The sequence below is a fragment of the Capsicum annuum genome, chromosome 3, assembly GCF_002878395.1.
Source record: "Capsicum annuum cultivar UCD-10X-F1 chromosome 3, UCD10Xv1.1, whole genome shotgun sequence".
In the NCBI taxonomy this organism is placed as follows: Eukaryota; Viridiplantae; Streptophyta; class Magnoliopsida; order Solanales; family Solanaceae; genus Capsicum; species Capsicum annuum.
In genome coordinates, this window is record NC_061113.1 from 238,747,812 (window position 1) to 238,775,029 (window position 27,218).

The window sequence follows — 27,218 nt, forward strand, 5'->3', positions numbered from 1 at the left end:
ATATATATATATATATATATATATATATATATATATATAGTGAAATTGTAAGTATTTCTTTAGTCCTAATAAAAGATTTTGCATTCAAGTTAATTAGCTGGATCCTAAGTCATGTCTAGTATTTCTTTATTCCTAATCAGAGATTACCCGTTCCAACTTAGATGGGCACTGAGTCGTTTTTCATTAGGAAGTGCTTATTTGAAATTTAGTGGTCCTATTAGTTTTAGTTCGGCTAATTATACAAATATCATTTTTAGATTGTCATTTTAAAGTGTCTCTATTTTTAAAAGTTGTACAAATATAACCTTTGAAATCGATAAAATTTTAGACTATCATCTAACTTTTACAAAATATAAGACCGTGGTCTCATTTTTATCATAAATTGCTAGTTTGCTCAAAAATAAATTTTAGACAGTAGTGTGAAAAGTTCCAAGATAGTAAGAAAAATAAAAAGAGGATCTACTCAACAACACTAAATAATAAATATGAACAACCATCGAAAAATTCCTTTTCAGATTCACATCGTGTATAGTCTCAATTAAAGAGTGAAGCACTCGATCTCTACCAAAAAATTCCCTATTCTCAAAGTTCGACGTTGAAATTTTTAGTTAAGAGTGAAGAGATTTCGTTCATCCCATCACATATCTTCTTCACATATCCTTCCTAGCAAAGCATATGTATTCAAATAGCAAGAAGCTGCTTTTATTAGGTTGTAAATAAACACACACTCTTTTGGGTTTTATCTTTTATTCTTTTTCCAGTGTACATGTGTGACATGTTACCACTTATGAGTCCTTTTTTTTTGGCCTTCTTTTTTCTGAATGTTACTTTTTGTTTGTTTTTCATCCTGGGAATGCACCATCACCAGTGGAAGCACAGAATTCCCATGCTTTATGCTCCCAAGTGGTGACAAATCCCACTAGCTTAGAGTATCAACAAACAAACAGAAAATTTCAAAGATATGTTATGTAAACTTGACAAGCACCATATAATGATGATTCCACACATATCAAAAAAAAAAAAAAAAAAGTTGCTTGGTGGTGAAAAATGCCTAATACTTTTTGGTGTATTTTGTCTTTGGTAAGAGATATATACATATGATCCCACTACCCCATGGGTCATAAGGCACATGGAGACTAAAAAGGTCCCCTTCCCACAAAAGGCTAACACATGAAGACCCAAAAAGAAAAAGAAAGAGAAAAAGGGTATTGAAAAGAATGAAAAAAGAGAGAGCACACCATGCTCCCTGTCTTAATATGTAATATGTAATTGTACTTCACCCATTTTTTTTTTTTTAGTTTTCTTCTTTGGAGAAGAATAAAGTAACCTTAGATTATTTTTCTTGTCCCTCTCTCCTTTCCCTTTTCCACTTGTAGGTTAGGCTGCGGGTCAGGACGTACAACACTCAATATTTTTGACACAAAGTTATATATGTGAAAATTATCAATATGTACCCTTTTTTACCCATTATATGTGAGACGATTCAGAGCACCAGGGTCAAATTATCTAATTTAAGTGTAAATTCAGATGTAGAGTTTTCATGTCTTTCAAAATGAAATTTACATATTATAAAACAATGTAAAGAGTACTACAATTTAACATTATTAAAAATTTTGATATATTTATAGAACATATGAAAACAATTGTAGAGAAAAACTTTTTCGACTCTCCAAATAGTAATAGGTGTCACATAAAATGGGACAAGTAGTAATATTTTGAATCCATCACTTCAAAAATGCAATGCGTCCAACGATAAGAAGATCAAAATTAAACAAAACTTATCAAGTTTAAGTTATGAATTTGCCTACGAAGAGATGGAAAGAGAGAGAACGTAAGAAGAAAAATAAGAAAAAATGGATATAACTTTTGCTTGCAAGCTGTGACAAACTTTAGCCTTAAGAGACCTAACACAACTAGAGCTGGTCACAATATGTCTCTTTCTTTAGTTGGCTTATGTCCATTAAACCTGCAAATTTAATAAAGGCTCTCTCTGCCTTGATTGCTTGCTTGCACCTCAAGTGGTTTCCCCATTTCCTCACAAGTGACTACTAGTACTACTATACCTAATTATATGGAGGAAGTGGTCTACTATGATCCACTTCTATTACAAGTTGTTTTCATTTTTGACCTTTTCTTTTTCCCCCTTTCCCCATTCATGAACTACTAAGTCGGGGCGGGGCTTTCAAGTTATCCACCGTTTTCGTTGAATTCAGTAATTTTGTTGGAATTTTTTTATTTATATTGAAAAATTCATTAAATATGTACGACGGTTAAATATTGGTGACTCAGTTACTAACATTTCATGTTGCTATCCTAAAATTTAAGTTCCATAAAGTTTAAATCTGGACTCCAACTCTTTCACTAAGTCGACGCATTTTCTATTTTGTCACCCAAGCCACTAAAAACAACAGCAACGGAAAGTTTCAAATGGTGAACGTAAAAAGTATCCTCACAAAGCCAAGTTTCAAAAAGTAGCTTGGAAATTTCAGTGTTTCAAAGCTGGTCCTAAAAAAACCTAGATGAGTGAACCTAATAGTGATAAGTACGAGACTGTGTTTACGTTTAACTGAAAATACCATCAGTAGATATTCCAATTATTGGTGGCGACAGGCAGTGTTGGAATCAGAATTTTCACTAAAGAGATCGATTCAAAATATAAAGAAGTAAACATACAAATGCCGAGAAGATTTAGCATCTACTATATATATATTAAAATCATTTCAACTATGAATAGATAATGTAATTTCAACAATTCGGTCCTACCTGGCTGGCTCCGCCCCTGACAACTGGGGCAATAGATTGATCAATATTGCCCTAATAAGGTGGAAGTGGGATCCCCTAATTTGATGCATATATTTCTCTAGAAACAAAAGCGCCTTATGATTTGAAGTAACCTAAGCATTAAGCAAAGTGAAATGACATGTTAACGGATCGACACAACACAATCATCTAACATATGGTAGGATTAATGTGATTCATCCGCCATTAATTTTGAAAATGAAAAAAAATCCTTGGAGAGAGTTTTTAGAGGTCAATAAAACTACAATTCAAACTCGAAAAATGAAAAAAAATCCTTATAGGGAGTTCTTTTCTCCTTAAATACCTTAGGTGGCCGTTACATATCGAAGTTTATCAGGTTAGTGAGTTCTAAATATCAAATGGTTAAACCAAAAAGTGAAAAAAGGTATGCTAGCTAAAGGAATAGTCTCCAACTAGATGGGTTCTATGATGTAGGCCTCAAAAGGTTCCTCAAACATGCACTTTTCATAACATAATTTAATATTTTCACCAAAAGTAATTATAATTCGTAAAATTGAAATTATCTCCAGACTCCTATTGACTTAAATTGTTTTCACCAACATCTCAAGAAACTATGAAAGATGTTTTGTGATGATTGTTTGAATTATGTTTGGTACCAAAATAATAACAAAACATTAGAAAATACTCCATACTAATATAGATATAACTCTAACTAGTGGGATTCAAGAAACAAGATGATGTGGGCTATTCTCAAAGTAATACAATCACACACACCCCATCGTTTTGGAAAAAGGACATGGGCTAGCCACTTTAAAAAATAAATAGCCCATAATTGAAAAGGTGGACAACTTAGGCCAGTTGGCCTAATTTAATACCCTTTTTTAGCCATTTGGCCCAATTGGACACATATACTCAATTGATACACTTTTATAACAAATTGATACACTTTTATATTATATTGATACACTTTTTAAAAAAGAGAAAGGAAATTCTATGCAAGCACATGCAGTCCCTATACCCAATTGATACTCTTTTATAGCACATTAATACACTTTTATAGTATGTTGATACACTTGCAGCGTCCGTATACTCAATTGATACTCTCTTATACTAGATTGATACATTTTTAGAAAGCATGTAGAAACTATATAGAGTCGTATAAAATATGTATCTAAATAATAATTGTAATTAAAAATTGTATAGAATGTGTATAAAAATGCTATAATTATTATATAGAATATGTATATGTATAGAAACTGTATCATTATTATATATAAAGATATATCTTTAACAATTTTATTATATTAAAAGTATATGATATTGTATTTTATTGTATAAATAAATAAAACTAAACAAAACAATTAGTATATTCTTTTAATAATATTGGTGAATGCATCTAGACCTCACTTGGTGGGAATACACTGGGTGTTGTTGTTGTTGTTGTTGTTGTTGTAATATTGGTGAATGCAAAATAAACTGTTTGTCGTATTTCTACTTCGATGGAGAAAACCCAAAAGTTATGCTGCTGCATTGAAATCATGGACCTACTGATTTTGCAAAAAGAAAATACTATTAATAAATTATTTTGTACCTTAAAAAAGAAGGAAAATAAGCAATTGCTACGCGATTTTGAGAATTAGTAACCTAAAAGGTTGTTCTTTCTTGTTTTAATATTTGGCCAGAAACCAATAAGGAAATACCTTTGACTAATGATGTCCACTCACAGATGTCACTCTCCACACACGCCAAATGGCCATTCGGTTAGAATTAGTTTTACCGAGTGGCTATTTATCGAGGTTAAAAATTTAGGTGCTAGTTTTATAGAATTATTTTAATTTTAATTGTTATTTTTGTCCTTTTCCCTATCTTTTTCAGGTTTGCTCTTTGAACAAAAGTGGAAAATTGGGCGTATAACCTTACTGGCCCAGTATTAGATTAATCAAGGTCCATCTGCCTAGAGAAAATAGGCTCGGAGAATCTAAAAGTGACGGAGAGTGGATTTTGGAAAATGACTTTAGCGTGCTGGAGGGGTTATTTTTTGGACTTTAAAGGATAATAATTTCTTAATCGACCAATTATTTTGGTCGATGAAAAGTGAGAATCAAAAAATATAATGCCTCCTTTATATCAATCACACCCTTTATGAATGAAAATCATTATTTCACTTAAAAATCAAATGATCCTTATGAAATAAGGCAATATTAAACTTGAAATGATGAATTAAATCTCAAAATTAATAATGTTCACTTTATATCTATGAATGAAAATCATTATTTCAATTAAAAATCAAGTGATTATTGTGAAATAAGGAAATATTGAAGTTGAAATGATGAATTAAATCATAAAATAAAAAACTTTTATCTTTTTCGAATATTATCTATGGACACAGGGTGACCCAATGTTCAATATTAGAAGTGCATATAAGATTAGTAAAAAATGTTCTCAAACATCCGCATACATGCATTTGCCCCTGACAAATACACAACATACATTATTGCGCTTCAAAATCAAAATGATTACGATCGATGAAAGATGAAAGATGCCATCGTACAAACGGTCCCGCCCAAGTCGTATTAAGCTGATTTTGAAAGTTTGATCAAGTTGATAATAAAGTCCGGGGCTAAAATTTTTTATTGTTTTTTTGGGTACAAAATATATATTAATAACAAGAACTTCAAACACAAGTTCAAACAACTTATGAATTATCAAAATGGACAATGTATGAACTATCAAAATAAAGTTCAAACTATTTTTCGGAAACAGTAAAACCAATGTTTAGAAAAAAGATGAAAACAAAAAGAATCAAGTCCGCTGAATTTACGGTGTGTCCTTAAGGAATCTATTTCCCTCAAGTAATCGAGGTTAATAGAATATATCCTTCCAGGATAAAATGATTCACTTCAGCATTTGCTGAACTTTGAACACACCCAATGATTCGTAAATCACGCTTGAGTTATTATGAAGAAGAAGATACTTTTCAATTCAAAATTTCGTGCATATACCTGGGAACATGCTCGTGTGCGTCCGCAAATGAAAAATATTTTCGTATAGAAATTTTGGATTAAAAACTCAATAACTCTCAAGTTCCAAATGAATTTTTTCCAAAAGATGATCTCTCGATCATTTTTCAGATCCAAAGCCGAGCGAGCGATGACGACGATGTGAGGCTTATCTTCTTCTTGCTGCACTATCCACATGAAGGAGTGCTTCTATACTTAAGCACAAGGATTTTCCTTCCTCTCACATTGGTGGGAGAACATTTCTTCTATAAATTGAATACACACTTCACTTTTTCCTCCATTTTCGATTCACTTTCAATTAAAACCCAACACTTTTTTCCAGCACGTTTGGCAGAATTAAGAACAGTGAGTGTAGCCATGATAGTAAAACCAGCAAGCAGAATTCCAGTGGTAATAATTCCTATTTCAAAAAACTTGTTCCTCTTCTCCATAAATTCTAGACTTATTAGTTCACTTTTTCCATTTAATTATGTCTAGTGATTCGTCTTTGAAATTTTTTAGTTCAAAACTGGCGCCAACTCCACTTGCCAATATAGATGCTATCACCTGCCAATTTTGTTTAAAACATCACATGTTATACTAAAAAATATTAATTTACAGAGTCACTTGATACGTATGCTGGTGAGAGATAGCATGTATTCGATAGCTGCTAGCTTAAAAGATTTATTGACTTATTATTTCATATATACACTTTGTTGTTTATATATGTAAGTAAGTTGCACCAATAAAATTAATAATTACAGTAATTATTTAGAAATATTAGAGAGACATTTGTAGACTGTAATGTTCTTTTAATTGACCTCATCTCCGTAAAATTCAAGCATGGCCAGAAATTGCCCGTTGAGCAACCTCTTCCCTTTAACGGCTTGATACCTAACACATACCTGTAATCATAATTTTTATGAGATTGAATCATAAATATTGACAGTTTTATAAAATTTACCACAAGAACCAAGAAGAAAATGTTCTACTTTTGGGTATAGAAACTAACAAGTTAGTTCAATCTAAAGCTGACCAATTTGGACTGCACATTTAGTCCAAATTGGCGTTTAACAAATCGTATCACATATTACCCAATTTGGACTGCACAAACGTATCAATAACCCTCCCCACAAACACACCACACACACAAATAAATAAATAAATAAAATTGTGCTAGGTAGGTAAGTTGTGATGTAAGACCCAACAGTTTAGCTCAAGTTGATCCGCTCATCTTAACCTAAGCAAACATTATGGCACAGGTTAAACATTATGGACATATATTTCTCCTTTGTAACTAGTATTGTAAACGACAGTTCTGGAATGGACACTAGCAAAATGCCTTGAAGCTCATGTGGGGCTTAGTTTACGAGGCTTACATCCTATGTGTGATTTCGATTGAGGTCACATGTTTTCACAAATTTCTCTCAAAATTAAAGGGTGACATTGTACCAAATGATTGCGAGACACTAGAACATCTGGAAAAACAAAAGGATGTACATCTCTGTCTGACTAGTGATTTCAATGTGAGGTGGGCTGGTCCTGGTATCTTTTCATTTTCATCAAAGCCAAGTAGAGGAGTTGGGCCAGAAAACGCTTATATACCCAATATTTACATCAAACCAAAAAAAAATAGGTAATTGACTTGGCGTTTATAATTGGAAAAATTACATAAGTCAACACCTTAATTTTTTATATTAATTTAAATACCATCCTATTAAATATATTACAAAAATCCCTTCTAAGACTCAACACACGCGCTTTTGCTGATACATTGCAACCTACAACTCAACACAATACCCAACTACTGTTTTGTAGCCTAAAATCACGACATTACTTGCGAAGATTATATCAAAATCTGATCTTGAAGCAACAACCGTTATCCTCCATTACAATTACTCCATTAACTTAATTATCAAAATTAATTGGAGGTTAGTTTGTTTCTAGTTGATGATTTTGTTTATTAGTTTAGAAATTGAACAAATCCTTTTTCAATTTTATATTCTTTAAACATTATATTATTATTAATGGAGTCAGGACCATCTTTTAGTTTGGAGCTTACTTAATTTCAGTCAACTTCTAATGAAATTCATATATCTGGGTTTGTTCCTGGTAACTTCGATTATAAAGACAGTGATTTTCGTGAAAATAGATCTAAGTATCAGAACGATCCAACAATCATGAAGAAGTTACGGGATGCTGCTAGTGCTAAAGGGAAGAAGCCTGCTGTTGCTATTTCAAAGGGAAAAAAAAAAGGAAGTTGTGAAAAGAGAACCATTACCAGAGGTATGTTGTGAAAAAAGAACCATTACCAAAGGTATGTTATTTATGTATTTGATTGACAAATTTCTCCAAAACAAGTTATTGTTATTAACAAATGTTAGTGTTACCAATTAGTCTGATACATAACGATGAAAATACTGTTTGTGCGTGCGATATGATACATCACAAATTTTCTTATTATGATACAAAAGTAAGAATTTTATCAGGATATCTGATACATATGTTATAGTTATGTATCATAATACAATATGTAACAAATATTAAAGCTAATTGTTAATCTGATACATTACTTATGTACATATGGTCAGTGAATGCGTTATGATACATCACTGTTTAGCACTAAGTAAGAATTTTATCAGGATATCTGATATACCCTAATACATAAGTAAGAATTTTATCAGGATGTCTGCTACATATGTTATAGTTATGTATCATAATACAATATGTAACAAATGTTAAAGCTAATTGTTAATCTGATACATTACTTATGTACATAAGGTCAGTGAATGCATTATGATACATCACTGTTTCTTAATGCAGGGGATGAAATACGTGATCAAAACTGTTTTACATTATCCACCGAGGTTTGGCATTTCGTGCAACCGTAATTTTGTGACCGATGTTGAGTACTTTATGGGTAAAAATGTGCTCAATATGTTTAAGGAGATATGCTTTGGTGCGTTTGTTGATATGCCTAAATCAAATTTTCAAGGTCAAATAACCAAATGTTTGTTGATGATTGAGTGTAAACGAGATAACCCAAATGAATTTCATGTTTATGTCAAGAAAACGGCTTTGAAATTTTCTATATTTGAATTTGATCTCATTAGTGGTCTGAATTGCACCTCAAACATTGAGGACTTTCAGTATCCGGTTTCAGGTGGCTCTGTGTTAATGACAAAGTATTTTTCAAAGGCAAAAAATAGAATCTCCAAAAAAAATTTGTTGAACGGTATAAGATGGAAAATTTTGACAATGATCAGGATGCATTGCGAATGACCATATTATTTTTCATTCATACGTTTTTGTTATCTGAAACTGATGATGCAGCTGTTAATTTTATAGAATTCAATAAGGTCGAGGATGGTCGATATGAACAATATCAGTGGGGAAAGATTGCTTTCAACTAGTTGATGAACTCATTGAGACAAGACTTTTTTGTTTAAAAGCAGCTTTATTGTTTAGGAGAAATGCCACATGTTCTCAACGTCTGGATCTACGAATGTTGTTCTGAAGTAGATAAAGACATTGCTTTCCATATTGATAATCGTATCTCGGGGATATGTAACTAGTTTGTTGTTGGAATAAAGCCTAAATTCGAGAAGTTCATGAATGAAATATTTAGCTAGGTAATTTCTAGTTATTTTTAATCTCTTTTTGTATTTTATGTTGCACACATGAAATTTTCTTTTATATTTCTAATATATATTTTCTTGTAAATATATGATGAAGCATGTAATTCGTTCATACTATAATATATTTGTTGATCAGACAACTTTTATATCAATTACGACAACAAAATAATTTTTTTCACTGTTATATGATACATTAGAGTACTCATACGATAAATTTTGATACATAACTGTACATTTTATAGTATATCACTAGATGTTATGTAGAATATTGATACATTATTGCCATTACATTCATTTAACTGAATTTGTTGTGTTTTTCAATCTTAATTATAGTATGTGTATACCAACATAAGTTCTACAGTTGATGAGATGAAATGTCTTCAATTGCCAAATCATCCTGGAATGAATTTGAAAGATTCTATCAATTCAACTTTGCATGTGGATGTAGACAGCAGACAAAAGTTGGTCAGAAAGCTAAAATGACAGTTGATTCATTACCTTTGGACGATTTTGATGATTTTACTAAACCATCACTGCCCGAACTGTTAACTAAGTTAAAGGTTAGGTCTGATAGATCATTGACACCGCCTTCAAAAAGAAGAAAGATAGACGCTGAGCGAAAAGAATCGGTGACAGGTCAAGAAAATATTAAAGCCCACCCCTCTAATAAAGAAGTCAATAAATCACCTTCTGTCACATCAAACTCAAATGCTGGCCAATCAATGAAGAAGCTCCACATGAATCATCTTTAATGGATTTCGGCGAACAGACACCACCAGTTGTCGAAAGTGTGCGTGTGTCCACACTGAATCAATCATGAGCAAATTTTGCTGAAAGTTGATATGAATGCAATTGATAAGTCAAGACATGTAAGTGCAACATGAATTTTTATTTTTAAAATTGGTTATCTTGACATATCTAATTTATTCTGTTAAACTTATGCCTGTTGACTAAAGATTTGATGATATTGAAGCATTAATGAAAAAACATCATGAAGAAATGAAAAAACAACATGAAGAGATGATGTTAGCTGTGAAGGAGAAGCATGATGCTCCACAAAAAGTAACTTTTAATATAATCACATCAAATTTTATTAAATTTTATATATATTTATCTTTTTAAAAATTATATGTTTTTCAGGTTTCAATTGATATCGATAGATGTGAAAAAAATGAGACAGATGATGATTTGAAAACTCCAAAAGAAAATTCAAAGGATATACCAGAAAAAGTAAAGTAGTAGAAATGTTAAAAATGTGTATCGTTTATTATTTTTATAATGTAATAAAATTTTTGTGTTTCAGAATGATGATGGAAATGTTGTATCTACTGAAGATCACAAGCGGGATGAAAAATCATCAACTGATCTTCTCTGAAATTCAATTTTGATGATCCAGTTATTTCGAGGGAGACAATTTTGAAGTTCAAAATGTAGAAAAGGTACTGATAAAAAACTATTATATCGAGTGTATGTTATTAATGTGGAAAATCATTATGTTAATTAGATTTTGCATTATATGTAGTACAACTAATACATTCAATGCAAAAAGATTGCTATATTTGCCAATTCTTTCTTGACAATGTTATTATTTCAACCTATATAAGTCTTACAGGTTCTTTAACATTTAACTAATTTTTAAATTTTTTGTCAACTGTATCTAACCAATTTCATAATTTAGGAGAGTGAAACTGAGGTTAAGAATGTTGCGTTTTAACATTTCACGGATAACACCATAGCTGAGATTTTCTCACCAGTTATTGCAATACAGTCTAATGATCTTTTACAGAAAGAAAGTTTCCCTGATGAGCTTTTACAGAAAGAAAATCTCTCTGATCTTATTTTAGCAAGAGACAATATTGAAGTTCGAAATAAACCGCAGGTATATATAACACACGTTTGTGGATTATATGTTAATTAGGAATATCCTTTTCTAAAAGAGGTTATGCATAATAGTTAATTTATTTGATACATTATATAAAAAAAAATTCGGACTATATATATTGTATCAGACATATTATATTTATTTATGATACATACCATTTTTTTCATAATATGGGTGTTTTTTGGTTAAATTCCGACACAAAAATAATTTAAAAAATTTATTACAATATATATTTCATATGGGATCTCTTTGATCCAATTAATGTTAGTATAATGTTATATCAGTTGGTAGCTGTATCTAACAATTTGCATTTTCCAGGTGTCCAACACTGAGATATCGTCTGATGCATTTCAGGAATCGATAGATAATATCATAGATGGCATGTACACATCAGTCGTTGGAATGGCAGTAAATTCAGACGATCTTTCACAGAAAGTCAATTTTTTCGATCCATTCTTACAAATAGACAATGTTGAAGTTTCAAATGAACCGCAGGTACGGATAACACACGAGGTGTGGAATATATATGTTATTAATTAGGAATATAATTGTGTACAAGAAGGTTATGCATGTTATACAATTTACTTGATACATTATATACACCAAGTTTAATGTTTTATGAAATGTATCAGACCAATATTACATATTATGATACGTAGAAGTTTCTTCAAATTGTATGGGTTCTTTCTTATAAATTCAGCCACATAGATATAATGTTAACGATGTATTACACTATATATGTCATATGTCACACTTAATTTATATCTAATAATTTTACTTTTTCATGAGTCTACCAATGAAATTTCAACTGATGCGTTTTAGGAATCGATAGATAACATTATAGCTGAAATTTTCACATCAGTCGTTGTCATGGAAATAAAGTCTGTTAGTCCCAAAGAAATTAACAACAGTGAATGTCACATCCATGATAGTCGATTTTCATCAGTTCTTCCTGAAGCAGACTTGGGTAAACAAGATGCTATTAAAACATGTGCACCAAGGAGCAAGAAGCGAACTAAAATATTCATGTCATCATTTACAACTGAATTTGGTTCAAGTTGTAAAGGCAAAGAATCTGCAAAAGTTGATTTTTCTCGAAAGCATCCGTTTGATGGTTATCTTATTTTCTATGATAGGCCGACCGGACTAATCGAACAGTACTGTGGTTGTATTGTCGAAGGATTATTAAAGTACCATGAAAAGAAGTAAGATATTTTTACTTTTTTCATTATTATTTTATAATTTTAAAATCTTGAAGATTTATATCATTTCATTATACTCATGTAAGAAATTGAAGGACAACCACTACAGAGCTAATAAATCAGGACTTAATTTTGATTTGTTGAATTTTATTGTTGCACAACCAGCTTCAAAGAACTAATTTTACACAATGTCTCAGCCCAACACTTGGTGGAACGATCAGGTATTACAAAAAATATTACTTACATCTACAATAAACAGTTTCTGATACATATACATTCTTATACATAACATATACATAAAGAAGATAACTGTTAATCTCAAATTTTATTTGCCAAATGAATTTTTAATGAGAGTTGAATTTATGGAGATCACTAACTTATTTATTTTGTTATTTTGAGCAGCATGTAGATGTTATATTTTGCTATCTTCGGAAGAAATCAAAACAAAAAAAGGATCAAGAATACCAATACACCATTGTTAATTGCTTGTTCAAACATACATCGATGTGACATACAAACGTTATTTTGAGGATGCAGTGGTGATTCTCTGTAAACTCAAAATGATTATAAAAGGTTGTGTCTTGTTGCAAGCTATGAAGCTTCACTTGTCACACCCCTTTTTCGCTCGAGGGAGTCGAAGGGTTTTTCCAATTAAATTAACGATATTAAATAGGGATTAGTTTATTAACAGAGTCGTCACTTGGAATTGAGTTTTGGTGTTCCAAGTCACCTTTTTGAATCCCTAATCAAAAGGAAATGACTCTTTTATTTTGGTCTGCGAAAATAGAAAATCGGGTAAGGAATTCTGTTGACCGAGGGGAAGGTGTGAGGCACCCCTCGATCCAGGGAGGGACAATTTGGTCGGTAGCAGGGCAACACCGCTTTCATTGTCGATCCGAACCCCGCCTAACATGTGTGACTATAATCCTTCACCAGGTGCTTTAACACTCTGGCTATCTCAAAAAGAAATTAGGATGCATGCGCTGCATTCCTTCTATTCTATTTCAGAGACTCAGAGGGGGTGCGCAAGAGAAGACAGTATATAATACAGTTCAATCAATATCAAAGCGGTAAATAAGCGATAAGTAGCACATAAGGCCAACAAACACAATATCAACAATAATTAAAGCAAGTATAAGTCAATATAAAAAGCTCGAATTCTTATTATTCCCCAGTAGAATCGCCAGAGATGTCACACCCCTTTTTCGCTCGAGGGCCGAATCGAAAGATTTTTCCAATTAAAGTAATGATATTGAATAGGGATTAGTTTATTAACAGAGTCGCCACTTGGAATTGAGTTTTGGTGTTCCAAGTCACCTTTTTGAATCCCTAATCAAAAGAAAATGACTCTTTTATTTTGGTCTGCGAAACTAGAAAATCGGATAAGGAATTTTGTTGACCGAGGGGAAGGTGTGAGGCATCCCTCGAGTCCCGTGGTTCTAATACGGTCGCTTTTATTGACTTATCTTGTCTAAAACTATTTTGATAATTATGTCAAGGCCTAAATTCGCTCATTTTTAATGTCTAATAGCTGTCTATAACTCTTGTATTAAATCGGTGAAAATTAATTTTAGAAAAATATTTGTCAAGGTGCATTATTACATCCTTGCATTTTTAAATGTCTCAGAAAGATGCGTACACTGCATTCTTAATTGAGATGAATATTTTAAACGTATCTAAAGTTTGCCTAGCGTTGAAGCATTGGTTAGTCTATTATGAATTCAAGACATCTAAACTTAATCTTTTCTTTAAAAATCATAACAATTTTTCTATTCGTTTTATCCTCTCCTTTTGCTTTTTATTTTAGATTTGCAATGAGTTTTGAATTAATCCGCAACTCGCCTCGTTCCCTCACATATAATTTGTTTATTTTTAAATTAATTACAAATATATATTTTAATCTTTCTAAATGAAAAGGATTCATCTCACTCTCACGAACAAATTGTTGATACATAAACTTAACAAAATTACTTAAAAGTCAAATTAACATAATCCATAACATAGTTAATTAATAAAATCTCATTTAACAAAACTATCATTACGAAGTTAACTAAAAGAAGAAAAGAAAAAAAAAAGACCACATATTACATTTAACAAACTTACGATAACAAAATTAACATAAAAAGGAATTATATAATCATGCAATTTCTTTTCTTAAAAAAAAATAAATGTTGTCCACGTTTTTTGTTTTTTTTTTTTTAAAAAGTTTTGCTCTTCCTCTCCTATCTTTCTAATTGTTTCCTTTTGTATGTACATATGCATGATTATTATGTGTGTACACACTGCATTTTTGTTTTCCTTATTAATTTTTTTTTTTTTTTGCATGTGCATGTATGATTCTTAAGTTCTATTTTTCAACATAATTATATTAATCGCATAACAACCAAATTAAATGTTATATTTTTTTAAAACTAATAAAAAAAATCTCATTTAAAATTCAAAACTAATCTAATTAACGTTATTTTATAAACAACAAATGAATTACATATAAAGACATAAAGCATGAACTATATAAAAATCGTAAATTAAACATACTAAATAATATAAAACAATCCTTGAAATAACTTCATTCATATTTCAATTCAAAACGAAACGTATAAAAATAAGTAATACGGATTTGACAAGAACTTGTTTGATAAATTATATCGAATAAAGAAGTATCGCCGCCAAAAACTCAAACGAAAATTCGACTTCAACTCGACGGTCTTTTCTCCGCATGTCTTTTTCTCTAGTTTTTCTTCTTTGATTTTCTCTCTTTACTTTTCTCACTCTTCTCTTTTGTTTTTTTTATTCTCCTTTTGTTTTCTCCTTTTTACCTTTCCCTCATTTTTCTTAGTGTTTAGTTTGTGTGTGTCATGTGTATGCTAATGTTTGTTTTTTTTGTTTTCTCTCCCCTATTTTTTTTTTTTTTGTTCGTGTGTGTGGGTATGTAATATATAGGGGTATAGGGTGGGAAGTTGAGGGAGTTGAGGGAAATTAGGGGGTGGTTGAGGTAGTTTTTAGGATAAGATTTCTTTCTTTTTATTAATTTTTTTTTTAAGAAAAGACAAGATAAAAATAATAATAAATAATTTTTTTTATATAAATAGAAAATGCAAGAAAACTTTATAATTATCCTAAAATAAAATATAGTAAAAAATATTTAAATTACTTGCTTATTTATTAAAATTAAAAGGAAAAAATATTTTTGAATTTCTTTTTTATAAAAAAAATAAAAATAAAAATATCTCAAAAATGTAACTTTATTTGTTTGTTTTCAACTAAAATTATTAAAATAAAATAAGAGTTAAAATAATATCGGACCAAATATAAATATTTAATACCCAAAAATATCTATATTAAATTCAGGAGGGTAAAAAATTACGTGTCTACATTTTGCCCCTCTTTGTGTGAAATCTCGAAGAGTTTTCATACAAAAAAGTAGACAAAGAGGTGATTTTTGATCCTCCAATTATTCAAAAAGTAAAGATAAAATAAAATAAAATAAAATAAAATAAAATATGTGACCGAGTCCTGGTTTTGGACCGCCTACATATCCCGGATTATAAGGGAATCAGGTCACATGTAGTTCAATGAGGTAAAATAGTGAGACAATAAGTTAGAGTTCGAGTCAGGTTCCATCGAGTCTTCGGTTTGCGACTTCTGCTTTTTATATCTAAATAAACAATAAAAAATAAAAAATGAAAATGAAGATACAAGTGAAAGATCCTATCTATTGCTCAGCTTTTTTGGAATCTTGACTTGAATCTTCATGACTTCTCAAACGGTGAGATAGTCGTTATTCTGAGTTGAATTTGATACACGGAATATTCCTCCTCGTTGGTATTAGAGGGGAACTTGACAATTGATTTATTCTTCAGCTTTTCTTTTGTCTTGGATTTGAAAATCTTCACCCGATTCTTCAGGCGGGCTCCTGACTTGCAACTGATAATGTTCACCCTATTCTTCAGGCGGGCTCCTTGACTTACAATTTCTTCACCCTATTTTTGAGGCTGGCTCCTGGACTTTATTGTTTATTCACCCTGCTCTTCAGGCGAGCTCCTGGACTTTCTATTTCGAATTGTTCAAATATGTTCCTGAACTCAACATAAAAGGTGAAATAGAAAAATAACATCCCATTCTTCAGGTGGGTCCTGAGCATAAAAATAAATTTTCATTCTTCAGGAGGGTCTTGTCCCATTCTTCAGGAGGATCCTGAGCGTAAAATAAATTCTCATTCTTCAGGAGGGTCCTGTCCCATTCTTCAGGAGGGTCCTGAGCATAAAATAAATTTCCATTCTTCAGGAGGGTACTGTACCATTCTTCAGGAGGGTCCTGAGCATAAATAAATTTCTATTCTTCAGGAGGGTTCTGTCTCATTCTTTAGGAGGGTCCTGAGCATAAAATAAATTCCCATTCTTCAAGAGGGTCCTGTCCCATTCTTTAGGAGGATTCTGAGCACAAAATAAATTTTCATTCTTCAGGAGGGTCCTGTCCCATTTTTCAGGTTGGTCTTGAGAAGAAAATAAATGCCCATTCTTCAGGAGGGTCCTGTCCCATTCTTCAAGAAGGTCCTGAGCATAAAATAAATTCCCATTCTTCAGGAGGGTTCTGAGCAGAAAATAAATTCTCATTCTTCAGGAGGGTCCTGTCCCATTCTTTAGGAGGGTCCTGAGCACAAAATAAATTCTCATTCTTCAGGAAGGACTTGAGCATAAAATAAATTTCCATTCTTTATGAGGGTCCTGTCCCATTCTTCAGGAGGGTCCTGAGCATAAAATAAATTCTAATTATTCAAGAGGGTCCTGTCCCATTCTTTAGGAGGGTTCTGAGCATAAAATAAATTTTCATTCTTCAGGAGGGTCCTGTCCCATTCTTCAGGAAGGTCCTGAGAAGAAAATAAATTTCCATTCTTCAGGAGGGTCCTGTCCCATTCTTCAGGAGGGTCCTGAGCATAAAATTAATTCTCATTCTTCAGGAGGGTCCAGAGCACAAAATAGATTCCCATTCTTCAGGAGAGTCCTATCCCATTCTTCAGGAGGGTCCTGAGCACAAAATAAATTCTTATTCTTCAGGAGGATCCTGTTCCATTGTTCAGGAGGGTCCTGTGTATAAAATAAATTTCAGTAAATACAAATAAAATTTTGCCCCAGTTTGCATTAGTAAATTTTGCGAGTGTCATCAGATCACAACTTTTGAAAAGTACAGTAAAGAGTGTGAATCAAAGATTTGCTAAAGAAATATGTCTCATCAGAGTAAAACTGATGACCAAAATTAGGAAGTGCATCTCCTAACACATGAAACTTAAATTACCCAGACAAGAAAGTGCGTCTCCTAGGGGTTAAATGAAATGACTCAACTAAAAAATGCGTCTTCTAGGAGCGAATGTTCAAGTTAGGAAGCGTGTTACCTAACACATGAAAATTGACATACCCTGACTAAGAAGTGCGTCTCCTAGGGATTAAATGAAATGGCTCAACTAGAAAGTGCATCTTCTAGGAGTGAAATTTCAAGTTAGGAAGTGCGTTACATAACAAATGAAAATTGACATACCCTAACTAGGAAGTGCGTCTCCTAGGGGTCAAATGAAATGACTCGACCAGAAAGTGCGTCTTCTAGGAGTGAATGTTCAAGTTAGGAAGTGCGTTACCTAACAAATAAAAACTAACATACCCTGGCTAGGAAGTGCGTCTCCTAGGGGTCAAATGAAATGACTCGACTAGAAAGTGCATCTTCTAGGAGTGAATGTTCAAGTTAGAAAGTGTGTTACATAACAAATGAAAACTGACATACCCTGACTAGGAAGTGCGTCTCCTAGGGGTCAAATGAAATGAATCGACTAGAAAGTGCATTTTCTAGGAGTGAATGTTCAAGTTAGGAAGTGCGTTACATAACAAATAAAAACTGACGTACCCTGACTAGGAAGTGCGTCTCCTAGGGGTTAAATGAAATGAGTCGACTAGAAAGTGCGTATTCTAGGAGTGAATGTTCAAGTTAGGAAGTGTGTTACCTAACAAATAAAAACTGACATACTCTGACTAGGAAGTGCGTCTCCTAAGGGTCAAATGAAATGACTCGACTAGAAAGTGCGTCTTCTAGGAGTGAATGTTCAAGTTAGAAAGTGTGTTACCTAACAAATAAAAACTGACATGCCCTGACTAAGAAGTGCGTCTTCTGGGGGTCAAATGAAATGGCTCGACTAGAAAGTGCGTCTTCTAGGAGTGAATGTTCAAGTTAGGAAGTGCGTCACCTAACAAATGAAAACTGAAATACCCAGACAAGGAAGTGTGTCTCCTAGGGGTAAATGATGATGAGTTTTCACCATAATTGTGATTATTAAAAATGTTTAGCAATATCGCCTCTTGCATTTGCAAAAGCAAGGAATTGCATCTTTTAATATTTAGGCTTTGGAGCCCTTGATCTGAAGGTAACATGTTTTAAGAAAATTTTTAATTTTAAAACACGGTGGTTGATTTGTGGCATTTGGCAATTGAGACAATCTCTTGCACTTGTCATGCCCAGCTCCATTGCAAATCATTGATAGGTATTGTTGACTTGTTGTAGTATTGACTCCAAATTTCGACTACTAAAATATTTTGACTCAAATCATATTTCTCTTGCATGATGTCTCGGGATTCAACTTCAAATACACCTTTTATACTTTTATGAGTCTAAAAACTGTCAAATGACAAGCATTCTCGAGTACTTTACTTTATTTTTGAAACATGTTATCTTTGTGTGTTGGTCTTTTGTCTTGCTTTGCACAACTAAAGGAGTTGGTAGCAAGTTTTGAAGTCCTTCCTCACTTATCTTGATAAAATTTTGACTCAAAAATACATGAAAGATGACGATAGTGATTTTCTTTTGACCACAAAGACACAAAAATAAAAAATAAAAATAAAAATAGAAATAAAATAAAAATAACAAAAAGAATAGGAAAGGACAATAAACATCTTTTCTTTTAAAAAAATGTCAAAAAGAAAATTTTATCTGGGTGTAGCAGCTGATTCTAGTGATTATGACATGTATTTTGAATTAAACAACCTGATCTATCTAAACTAATCACTATCACTTTTTGCCCACTCATTGAATTTGAAAGGGAGCCATTCTTGAATTTATTCCCTCTAGATTATAATCCTCCTTAGGCTAGTGACAGCTCGATGGGTTTTCGCCAACAAGCCGCTCCCATTTTCTTTTCTTTTTCAACTTATTGTCGTCTTATGGTGCCTATAAAGACTCTCAGTTTTATTGATCTCACAACTCACGGTTGCCTTATGATTCCCAAAAGGGTTTTCACCAATAAGACTCTCTCATTTTCATTTTTTTTAGAAAATAACACTCAAAATATGAAATATCATGCACCCATAACATGTTTAGCCTTGACATTCTCAAAGATTGATCTGAAGGTCTTTCTTTGGTTGTAGCTTGGCTTTTAGAATGGGATATAAAGAAAGGTCGGCATGGGGCTCAAAATTTACTCAACATTTGGTAAAATACACAACTTTTGGAATCGACTCTTTTAAGGAAATAAACTTTTGCCCCAGTTTTATTTCATTTTGAGTAACTTGAATTTTCTTTTGGTTGGACCGAAACCCAGAGTAGGGTTGCCTACGTATCTTGTCATAGCAAGAATCAGGTCAAACGTAGTTCAGGCAAGTCATTCTTTTTTTTTTAAATGAACCTAGGCTCTCATTTTTTCTTTTCTTTGATTCTTCTCTTTTGGGGATTTTTTTTTTCAAGTCCATTTCTTTTCTTGTCATTTTTTTTCTGACTACATTTTCTTTTTGATACATTTTTTTTTACTTCATTTTTTCTTGACATTTTTCTGACTGCATTTTTCTTGACACTTTTCTGACTTCATTTATCTTGACACCTTTTTATTTTTTCAAACTCTATTTTGGTTCTAAAAGAGGGGTATGAAATAAAAGAAAACTAAAGCTCAAAAGGGGTAACAAAGGATGGCACAACATTTGGATAGCAGAATGAAATGCCTTCGTCATATCAATCCTTAAAAATGTAAACACTTAACATGCAATTTGTGAGTGAATATAAAGATCATATATATTTTTTCAATATGGACCTTGACTGAATACGTATGTCACTACTTCTCATGCACTTTTCAAACAAAAAGGTCCAGTTATATTCACATTCCTCCCATTAAAGGACTCATGCGTTTTTAAGCCAACTTCTTTTTGCTTCGCCTGACAATGGAGACTATATATCTTTTGATCGCTCTCATTTAAAGTGTTTGAGATTGACCTTCTCATTGATGACCAAGTCAGTTTTGATTCACAAAGTGATTGTTTCAATCCATTCAAGTAAGGCTTTAACTCAATCAACAAACATCTCAAAAGAATTCATCATGCATATCGTATCATTAGAATCACCATAAAAGAATTGTATGAAGAAAAAGAAAGACAAATAAACAATATTTAAAAAAAATAAAAATAGAAATAAAGGGACGCACATTTTGTTGACAGAAAGACAAAAAGATTTGAACAAAGATAATAAGAAATAAGACAAGATAAATCCCGAACTACAACCCTAAAATAATTCGGATAGCAACAAGAAAAATAAAACAGACTACCAAAAATCCCTCATCGTGAGGAGTGAAGATTGACTTCTAAATTGCCGAACTTAGTATTTTAGCCTCAGATTTGCATGTTGGCCTTAATGGAGTCTCCACCCTCATTGCGACACCGTCTATTTTTTCCAACTATACTGAAGTTATCGCCATTAAAGTCTCTCCAAAATAAATCGTCAGCAGTTTCTCTTTTCCCTTACTTCTCATAATTGATTTCAAAACCTTGTTAGATGAGTCAAAGGATGACCATGACTCTCGTACAAGTCCAACTTTGGTGTTTTGGAGGTTAGAGGCAAGTGAACATTAAAACATGTAAAAATCCTTGTGAGAATTCTCTTTTTCTCTCTCAATATTTGCATGTTTTTCATATTTTACTCCAAATTTCTCACTTTTCAGGCCAGTTTTTCGTACTTCTCATTTATAACAGTCTACACCACCTCATATCCGACCCTAGACCATAATTGTGTGTCATCTTGTTTGTTCTTTGAACCTAGTGTTGTAATGTTGAGCTGCCAATTTAGCCACAAGCCAACCACCTTAACACTATTTTGATTTTGGAGAAAATAAATGTGTCAGAGTTCAAAATTTTTCTTTTCAAGACCACCGAATCTATGGAGGACTACCTACGTATCTCATTAAGATGAGAATCAGGTGTGCGTAGTTCTTGAAGTATATGTCGTACAAAATTCAGCCTCAAGACCCCTAAAGGTTCAGGGCTGTTAAGATATATATATATATATATTGTAAAAACTTAGCCTCATGATCCTTAAAGATTTAGGGTTGTTAAATTTATCTATTTTTATTTATTTTGTAAAAGCTTAGCCCATGATCCCTAAAGATTTTGGGCTATTGAAATATATATTTTATTATTATTATTATTATTATTTTTATTTTTATTTTTGTAAAACCTTAGCCTCATGATCCCTAAAGATTCAGGGCTATTAAAATAAAAAAAATTGGACTTGAGAATTAGAAAAATAATTATGAAAGTAATCATATTTTCAAAATATTCCCCAATAAATCTATGAATAATTTTTCAAAAGATAGGGTCATATCTTGGAAGGACTTCCTACGTATCACACTAAGATGTGAGAATCAGACCCTCGTAGTTCATGAAGAAGGTAAAACTATGTAAAATAAAATTTTCTTTGAAAAATGATTCACTAAATGTGAGGATAAATTAATCTCTTGCATTTTAAACTTGCCTAAAGCTGGTCAACAAACAAATAATCTTCCAAACAAATGGCAAAGAGCATGTAGGATGCATATGTTTGTCTTTATAAAGTAGGTTACCTGTCCTAGATAGACCCGACCCCTGTGTCGAGTTCCGCTAAGTCAAATGCATATGACGCAAATAAAGCGACACCTAATAGGGATAACCAGATTCTGAGTTTTCAGTTATTTTAAGTTTGAGCCTAATAGGGATAGGTGTCTAGACTGACTTAACCGAGCGGACACTCGATCCAGGGAGGGACAACTTGGTCGGTAGCAGGGCAACACCGCTTTCATTGTCGATCCGAACCCCGCCTAACATGTGTGACTATAATCCTTCACCAGGTGCTTTAACACTCTGGCTATCTCAAAAAGAAATTAGGATGCATGCGCTGCATTCCTTCTATTCTATTTCAGAGACTCAGAGGGGGTGCGCAAGAGAAGACAGTATATAATACAGTTCAATCAATATCAAAGCGGTAAATAAGCGATAAGTAGCACATAAGGCCAACAAACACAATATCAACAATAATTAAAGCAAGTATAAGTCAATATAAAAAGCTCGAATTCTTATTATTCCCCAGTAGAATCGCCAGAGATGTCACACCCCTTTTTCGCTCGAGGGCCGAATCGAAAGATTTTTCCAATTAAAGTAATGATATTGAATAGGGATTAGTTTATTAATAGAGTCGCCACTTGGAATTGAGTTTTGGTGTTCCAAGTCACCTTTTTGAATCCCTAATCAAAAGAAAATGACTCTTTTATTTTGGTCTGCGAAACTAGAAAATCGGATAAGGAATTTTGTTGACCGAGGGGAAGGTGTGAGGCATCCCTCGAGTCCCGTGGTTCTAATACGGTCGCTTTTATTGACTTATCTTGTCTAAAACTATTTTGATAATTATGTCAAGGCCTAAATTCGCTCATTTTTAATGTCTAATAGCTGTCTATAACTCTTGTATTAAATCGGTGAAAATTAATTTTAGAAAAATATTTGTCAAGGTGCATTATTACATCCTTGCATTTTTAAATGTCTCAGAAAGATGTGTACACTGCATTCTTAATTGAGATGAATATTTTAAACGTATCTAAAGTTTGCCTAGCGTTGAAGCATTGGTTAGTCTATTATGAATTCAAGACATCTAAACTTAATCTTTTCTTTAAAAATCATAACAATTTTTCTATTCGTTTTTATCCTCTCCTTTTGCTTTTTATTTTAGATTTGCAATGAGTTTTGAATTAATCCGCAACTCGCCTCGTTCCCTCACATATAATTTGTTTATTTTTAAATTAATTACAAATATATATTTTAATCTTTCTAAATGAAAAGGATTCATCTCACTCTCACGAACAAATTGTTGATACATAAACTTAACAAAATTACTTAAAAGTCAAATTAACATAATCCATAACATAGTTAATTAATAAAATCTCATTTAACAAAACTATCATTACGAAGTTAACTAAAAGAAGAAAAGAAAAAAAAAAGACCACATATTACATTTAACAAACTTACGATAACAAAATTAACATAAAAAGGAATTATATAATCATGCAATTTCTTTTCTTAAAAAAAAATAAATGTTGTCCACGTTTTTTGTTTTTTTTTTTAAAAAAGTTTTGCTCTTCCTCTCCTATCTTTCTAATTGTTTCCTTTTGTATGTACATATGTGTAATACCCCACAAAATCGCGTGTCAAATTCAGCTCGTAAAGCTCCATGAAAGATCCCAAGACTTAGAAAAATTTTGCTAAGTGTTCAAGATTCAACACTTAGTCTTATTTTAGACCTCCAAACTTCGGGGATTTATTTGGTGACCTTTCCGACATTCGCTTTTCAATTTTCAAGTTGTATTACGATCGTGAAAGCTCATAGTATATCCCGGGTGAGTTTTAGAATTTTTGGAGTAGCGTAAGGGCACATTTGGGTGCCCAAAACAGAAGTCCAGGGCGATTAGCCCGCGCCGCCTGCTAACTCCAGTGCTTGCCTAGTTTTTTTTCAGCATTTCAGGGTCAACTTCAAATGATCATAACTTCCTGTATATAATGAACTGTGAGATCTGATATATATCAAATGAAAGCTATGAGAGTATTCTTTCCAATGCAATTGGTGTCATCCAATTTGAGATTCTGAGTAAAAAGTTATGATCAATTTACTTCAGCCTGTCAGACAGTCAACGGAGGAACAACTGCGTCCTTTTCTCTTTTCTTAAGGGCATTTTGGTCATCTCCCACCCCATATATACCCATAAACACAGAATTAACCCCGTTTTCAACCAAAATACACTCTTTTCTTCTATTTTCTCTCAAGAACAAGAAGATGATTTTCAATTGGGGATTTAATTTCAAGAATCTTTCCATCAATCTTCCAAGAATCACGAACTAAGGTATGCGTGTGTTGATTTATGGATTCCTTTCATCCATAAAGCTCAAAAAATTCATCTTCTAAATTACGTATTATGATATTTATGATGTTGATGGTTGATGATCATGTTGCTGAAATTTGATGATGCCCAAGATGGGATCTTAGTATGTTTGTATGAAACTATGATGGTATATGATGTATAAAATGTGAAATTGGTGGTTGAATACTTGTAATTTTAATGTATCCACCTATGCTAAAGATTTGCATGTAAGGTGTTTGTGAAAATACCTAAGAGACTAAAAATCATGCTTTTATGACATAATAGGTCCTAAATGACTAGTTCATGTTCTATGCTTATGTTCAACATGATTTCCATGCAAATTGTTACACATTGTTGTTGTAATATGGAATGCTCATGAAATTGAATTTATGCAAGTATTTACATGTTATATGCATTCCCTTTTCATGACCAAGAATATGATAGCCATGTGTAGTATGAAATCCCCTACTTATGATATTGTGAATTGTGGACTCTATTCTTATGATCAAGTCAGTCATGTGTGTCAGTTTCCTTCCATCAAGTCCTGGGGGTACTTGTACCCGAAAAGTATAGCTGTGTGCCTAGAGCCATGTCATGTTGTCACGATATCCTCAGTCAAGCCATGCTCAGTAGAATTCAGTCAGTCATATGACTCAGAAAATCTCAGTAATCTCATAAACTCAGTCAGTTACCAGACATCAGTAGTAATTCCGTCAGTTAATGGAAATTCAGTAAACTCAGTACCAGTCCAGTTCTACTCAGTACTCAGTAACTTCAGTTTTTTCAGTCAGTCCTCAGATCTCAGTAGTATTCCGTCAGTCAACGGAACTCATTAAATTTAGCTTAGCTCAGCTAAGCAACACTCTCAGTTCAGTTAATCAGTTCAGTCATTCATGCTCAGTGTCTATTTAGATGGGAGTAGAAGTTAGCACCGAGTAAACCCAAGGATGGGAACACACATTATCAGATGAGGGTGTGATTCTTAGTAGTCATCCTTGCGTTCCAGAACTATGTAGCCAGCATAGGTTGAGACATCAACACTGCCAGGATGAGGGGTGATTAGGCGGACATCCGTCATTCTCTTTTGGGGACACTGCCAGATTTGAGGGTCACTCACAACTTGTCTTTACCCGTGGCACGATATTGACACCCTTCTAATCAGGGCAAGGATTGGACCCCAATTCATCTACATTAGCATACATGGGGCATGTCGGTTAAACTACTACCTCCCACAGTTTTAGTCATTCAGTCTCAGTAAAAGAACTCAGATAGTTCTTTAGAATATCAGGACTGTCAGATACAGTCAACTCAGATATAGTATGGAACTCAGATAGTTCCATCAGATTTAGGGATGTCATCTACAGTCACCCATGTTATCAGTATCCAATATCAAGGCTATCAGATATAGTCATTAATGTTATCAGCTATATCAGCTATCAAAAATTATTTGCCAGTCATATTAGATTTTAGTAAACTCATGCTATCAGTACTCAATTTCAGGACTGTCAGATATAGTCAATTAGACTAGTCCTTCATAATCAGGACTGCCAGAAACAATCATTTCTTTATCTGTAATAAAGTATGAGTCTCCTAGTATTCAGTAATACAGTATCAGTTTTCTCACTTATTAGTGATTCACAGATCAATATCAGTAAACACAATCATTTAGTATCTCGAAATCGGTAAACTCATGTTGTCAGTATTCAGAATCAGTAGTCAGTATCGTCACGAGTTCAGTAGCAGTTACTTATGTATGTATATGTTCTCACGTTCATATTAGTCAACATTTTTCATGCATACAAACCCTTTGCATTTAGCCTACCTCACTTGTATACTCAGTACTCTCAGTTGTACTGACGCATTCGCGCTATGGTGCTTTCTTTTATGTTACACCATAGTTTCATATACACGATTTCCAGACCAGCAGTAGTAGTAGCATCTCAGCTGTCAGAGTTCCAGCAGTGATTCCTCGTCTCTCGAGGGCATGATCATTACTTATGTTATGGTTTATTTCAGTTCAGTTTTGCTAGTCGGAGTTAGTTGGGGACATGTTCCATCAACTCCCTATTCAGATAGTCATGTTAGAGGCTTTTCAGACTAGTATATTCAGACTTCAGATAGTATTACAGTTGTTTTGGGTATTCTATACCCCACTCTCATGTTATGATTATTCCGTTTTGAACCTTATGGCCTTACAGTATTACGTATTTCGCATTTATGTTCTATATTATGCAGGTACAGATATCAGCCATGAGTTAGCTTGTGGTTCGTCGGGGTCATGGACACCGTGTAGCGTTCCGGTTCAGCAAATCGGGGTGTTACAATATGCATGATTATTATGTGTGCGCACACTGCATTTTTGTTTTTTTCTTCTTATTTTTCTTTTTTGCATATGCATGTATGATTCTTAAATTCTATTTTTCAACATAATTATATTAATCGCATAACAACCAAATGAAATGTTATATTTTTTAACACTAATAAAAAAAATTCTCATTTAAAATTCAAAACTAATCTAATTTAACTTTATTTTATAAACAACAAATGAATTACATATAAAGA

At 32.7% G+C, this 27,218-nt stretch overlaps 1 protein-coding gene across 2 annotated transcripts; it reads left to right on the forward strand.

The window, feature by feature from the left end:
• The first annotated feature begins 5,986 nt into the window (after positions 1-5,986).
• On the forward strand, positions 5,987-9,490 carry LOC107866048. Of its 2 annotated transcripts, XR_001672761.2 has the most exons (4): positions 5,987-6,170; positions 7,912-8,045; positions 8,583-8,626; positions 9,108-9,490. XR_001672761.2 is itself a non-coding variant. In XM_016712227.2 (3 exons), exons 2-3 carry the CDS (start codon positions 7,956-7,958, stop codon positions 9,039-9,041), a joined length of 549 nt encoding a protein of 182 aa, XP_016567713.2. In that variant the 5' UTR covers positions 5,987-6,170; positions 7,912-7,955; the 3' UTR covers positions 9,042-9,490. The 2 variants fall into 2 exon arrangements, 1 of the variants encoding a protein (XP_016567713.2); XM_016712227.2 differs by having other exon boundaries at positions 8,583-9,490.
• Positions 9,491-27,218: the final 17,728 nt, after the last annotated feature.

Excerpts from the sequence above, each read along its gene's own strand:
- LOC107866048 (XM_016712227.2), top strand. The coding sequence starts at position 7,956 with ATGCTGCTAGTGCTAAAGGGAAGAAGCCTGCTGTTGCTATTTCAAAGG. Across the intron at positions 8,046-8,582 it reads AAAGAGAACCATTACCAGAG|GGGATGAAATACGTGATCAA; the intron begins GTATGTTGTGAA and ends TTCTTAATGCAG.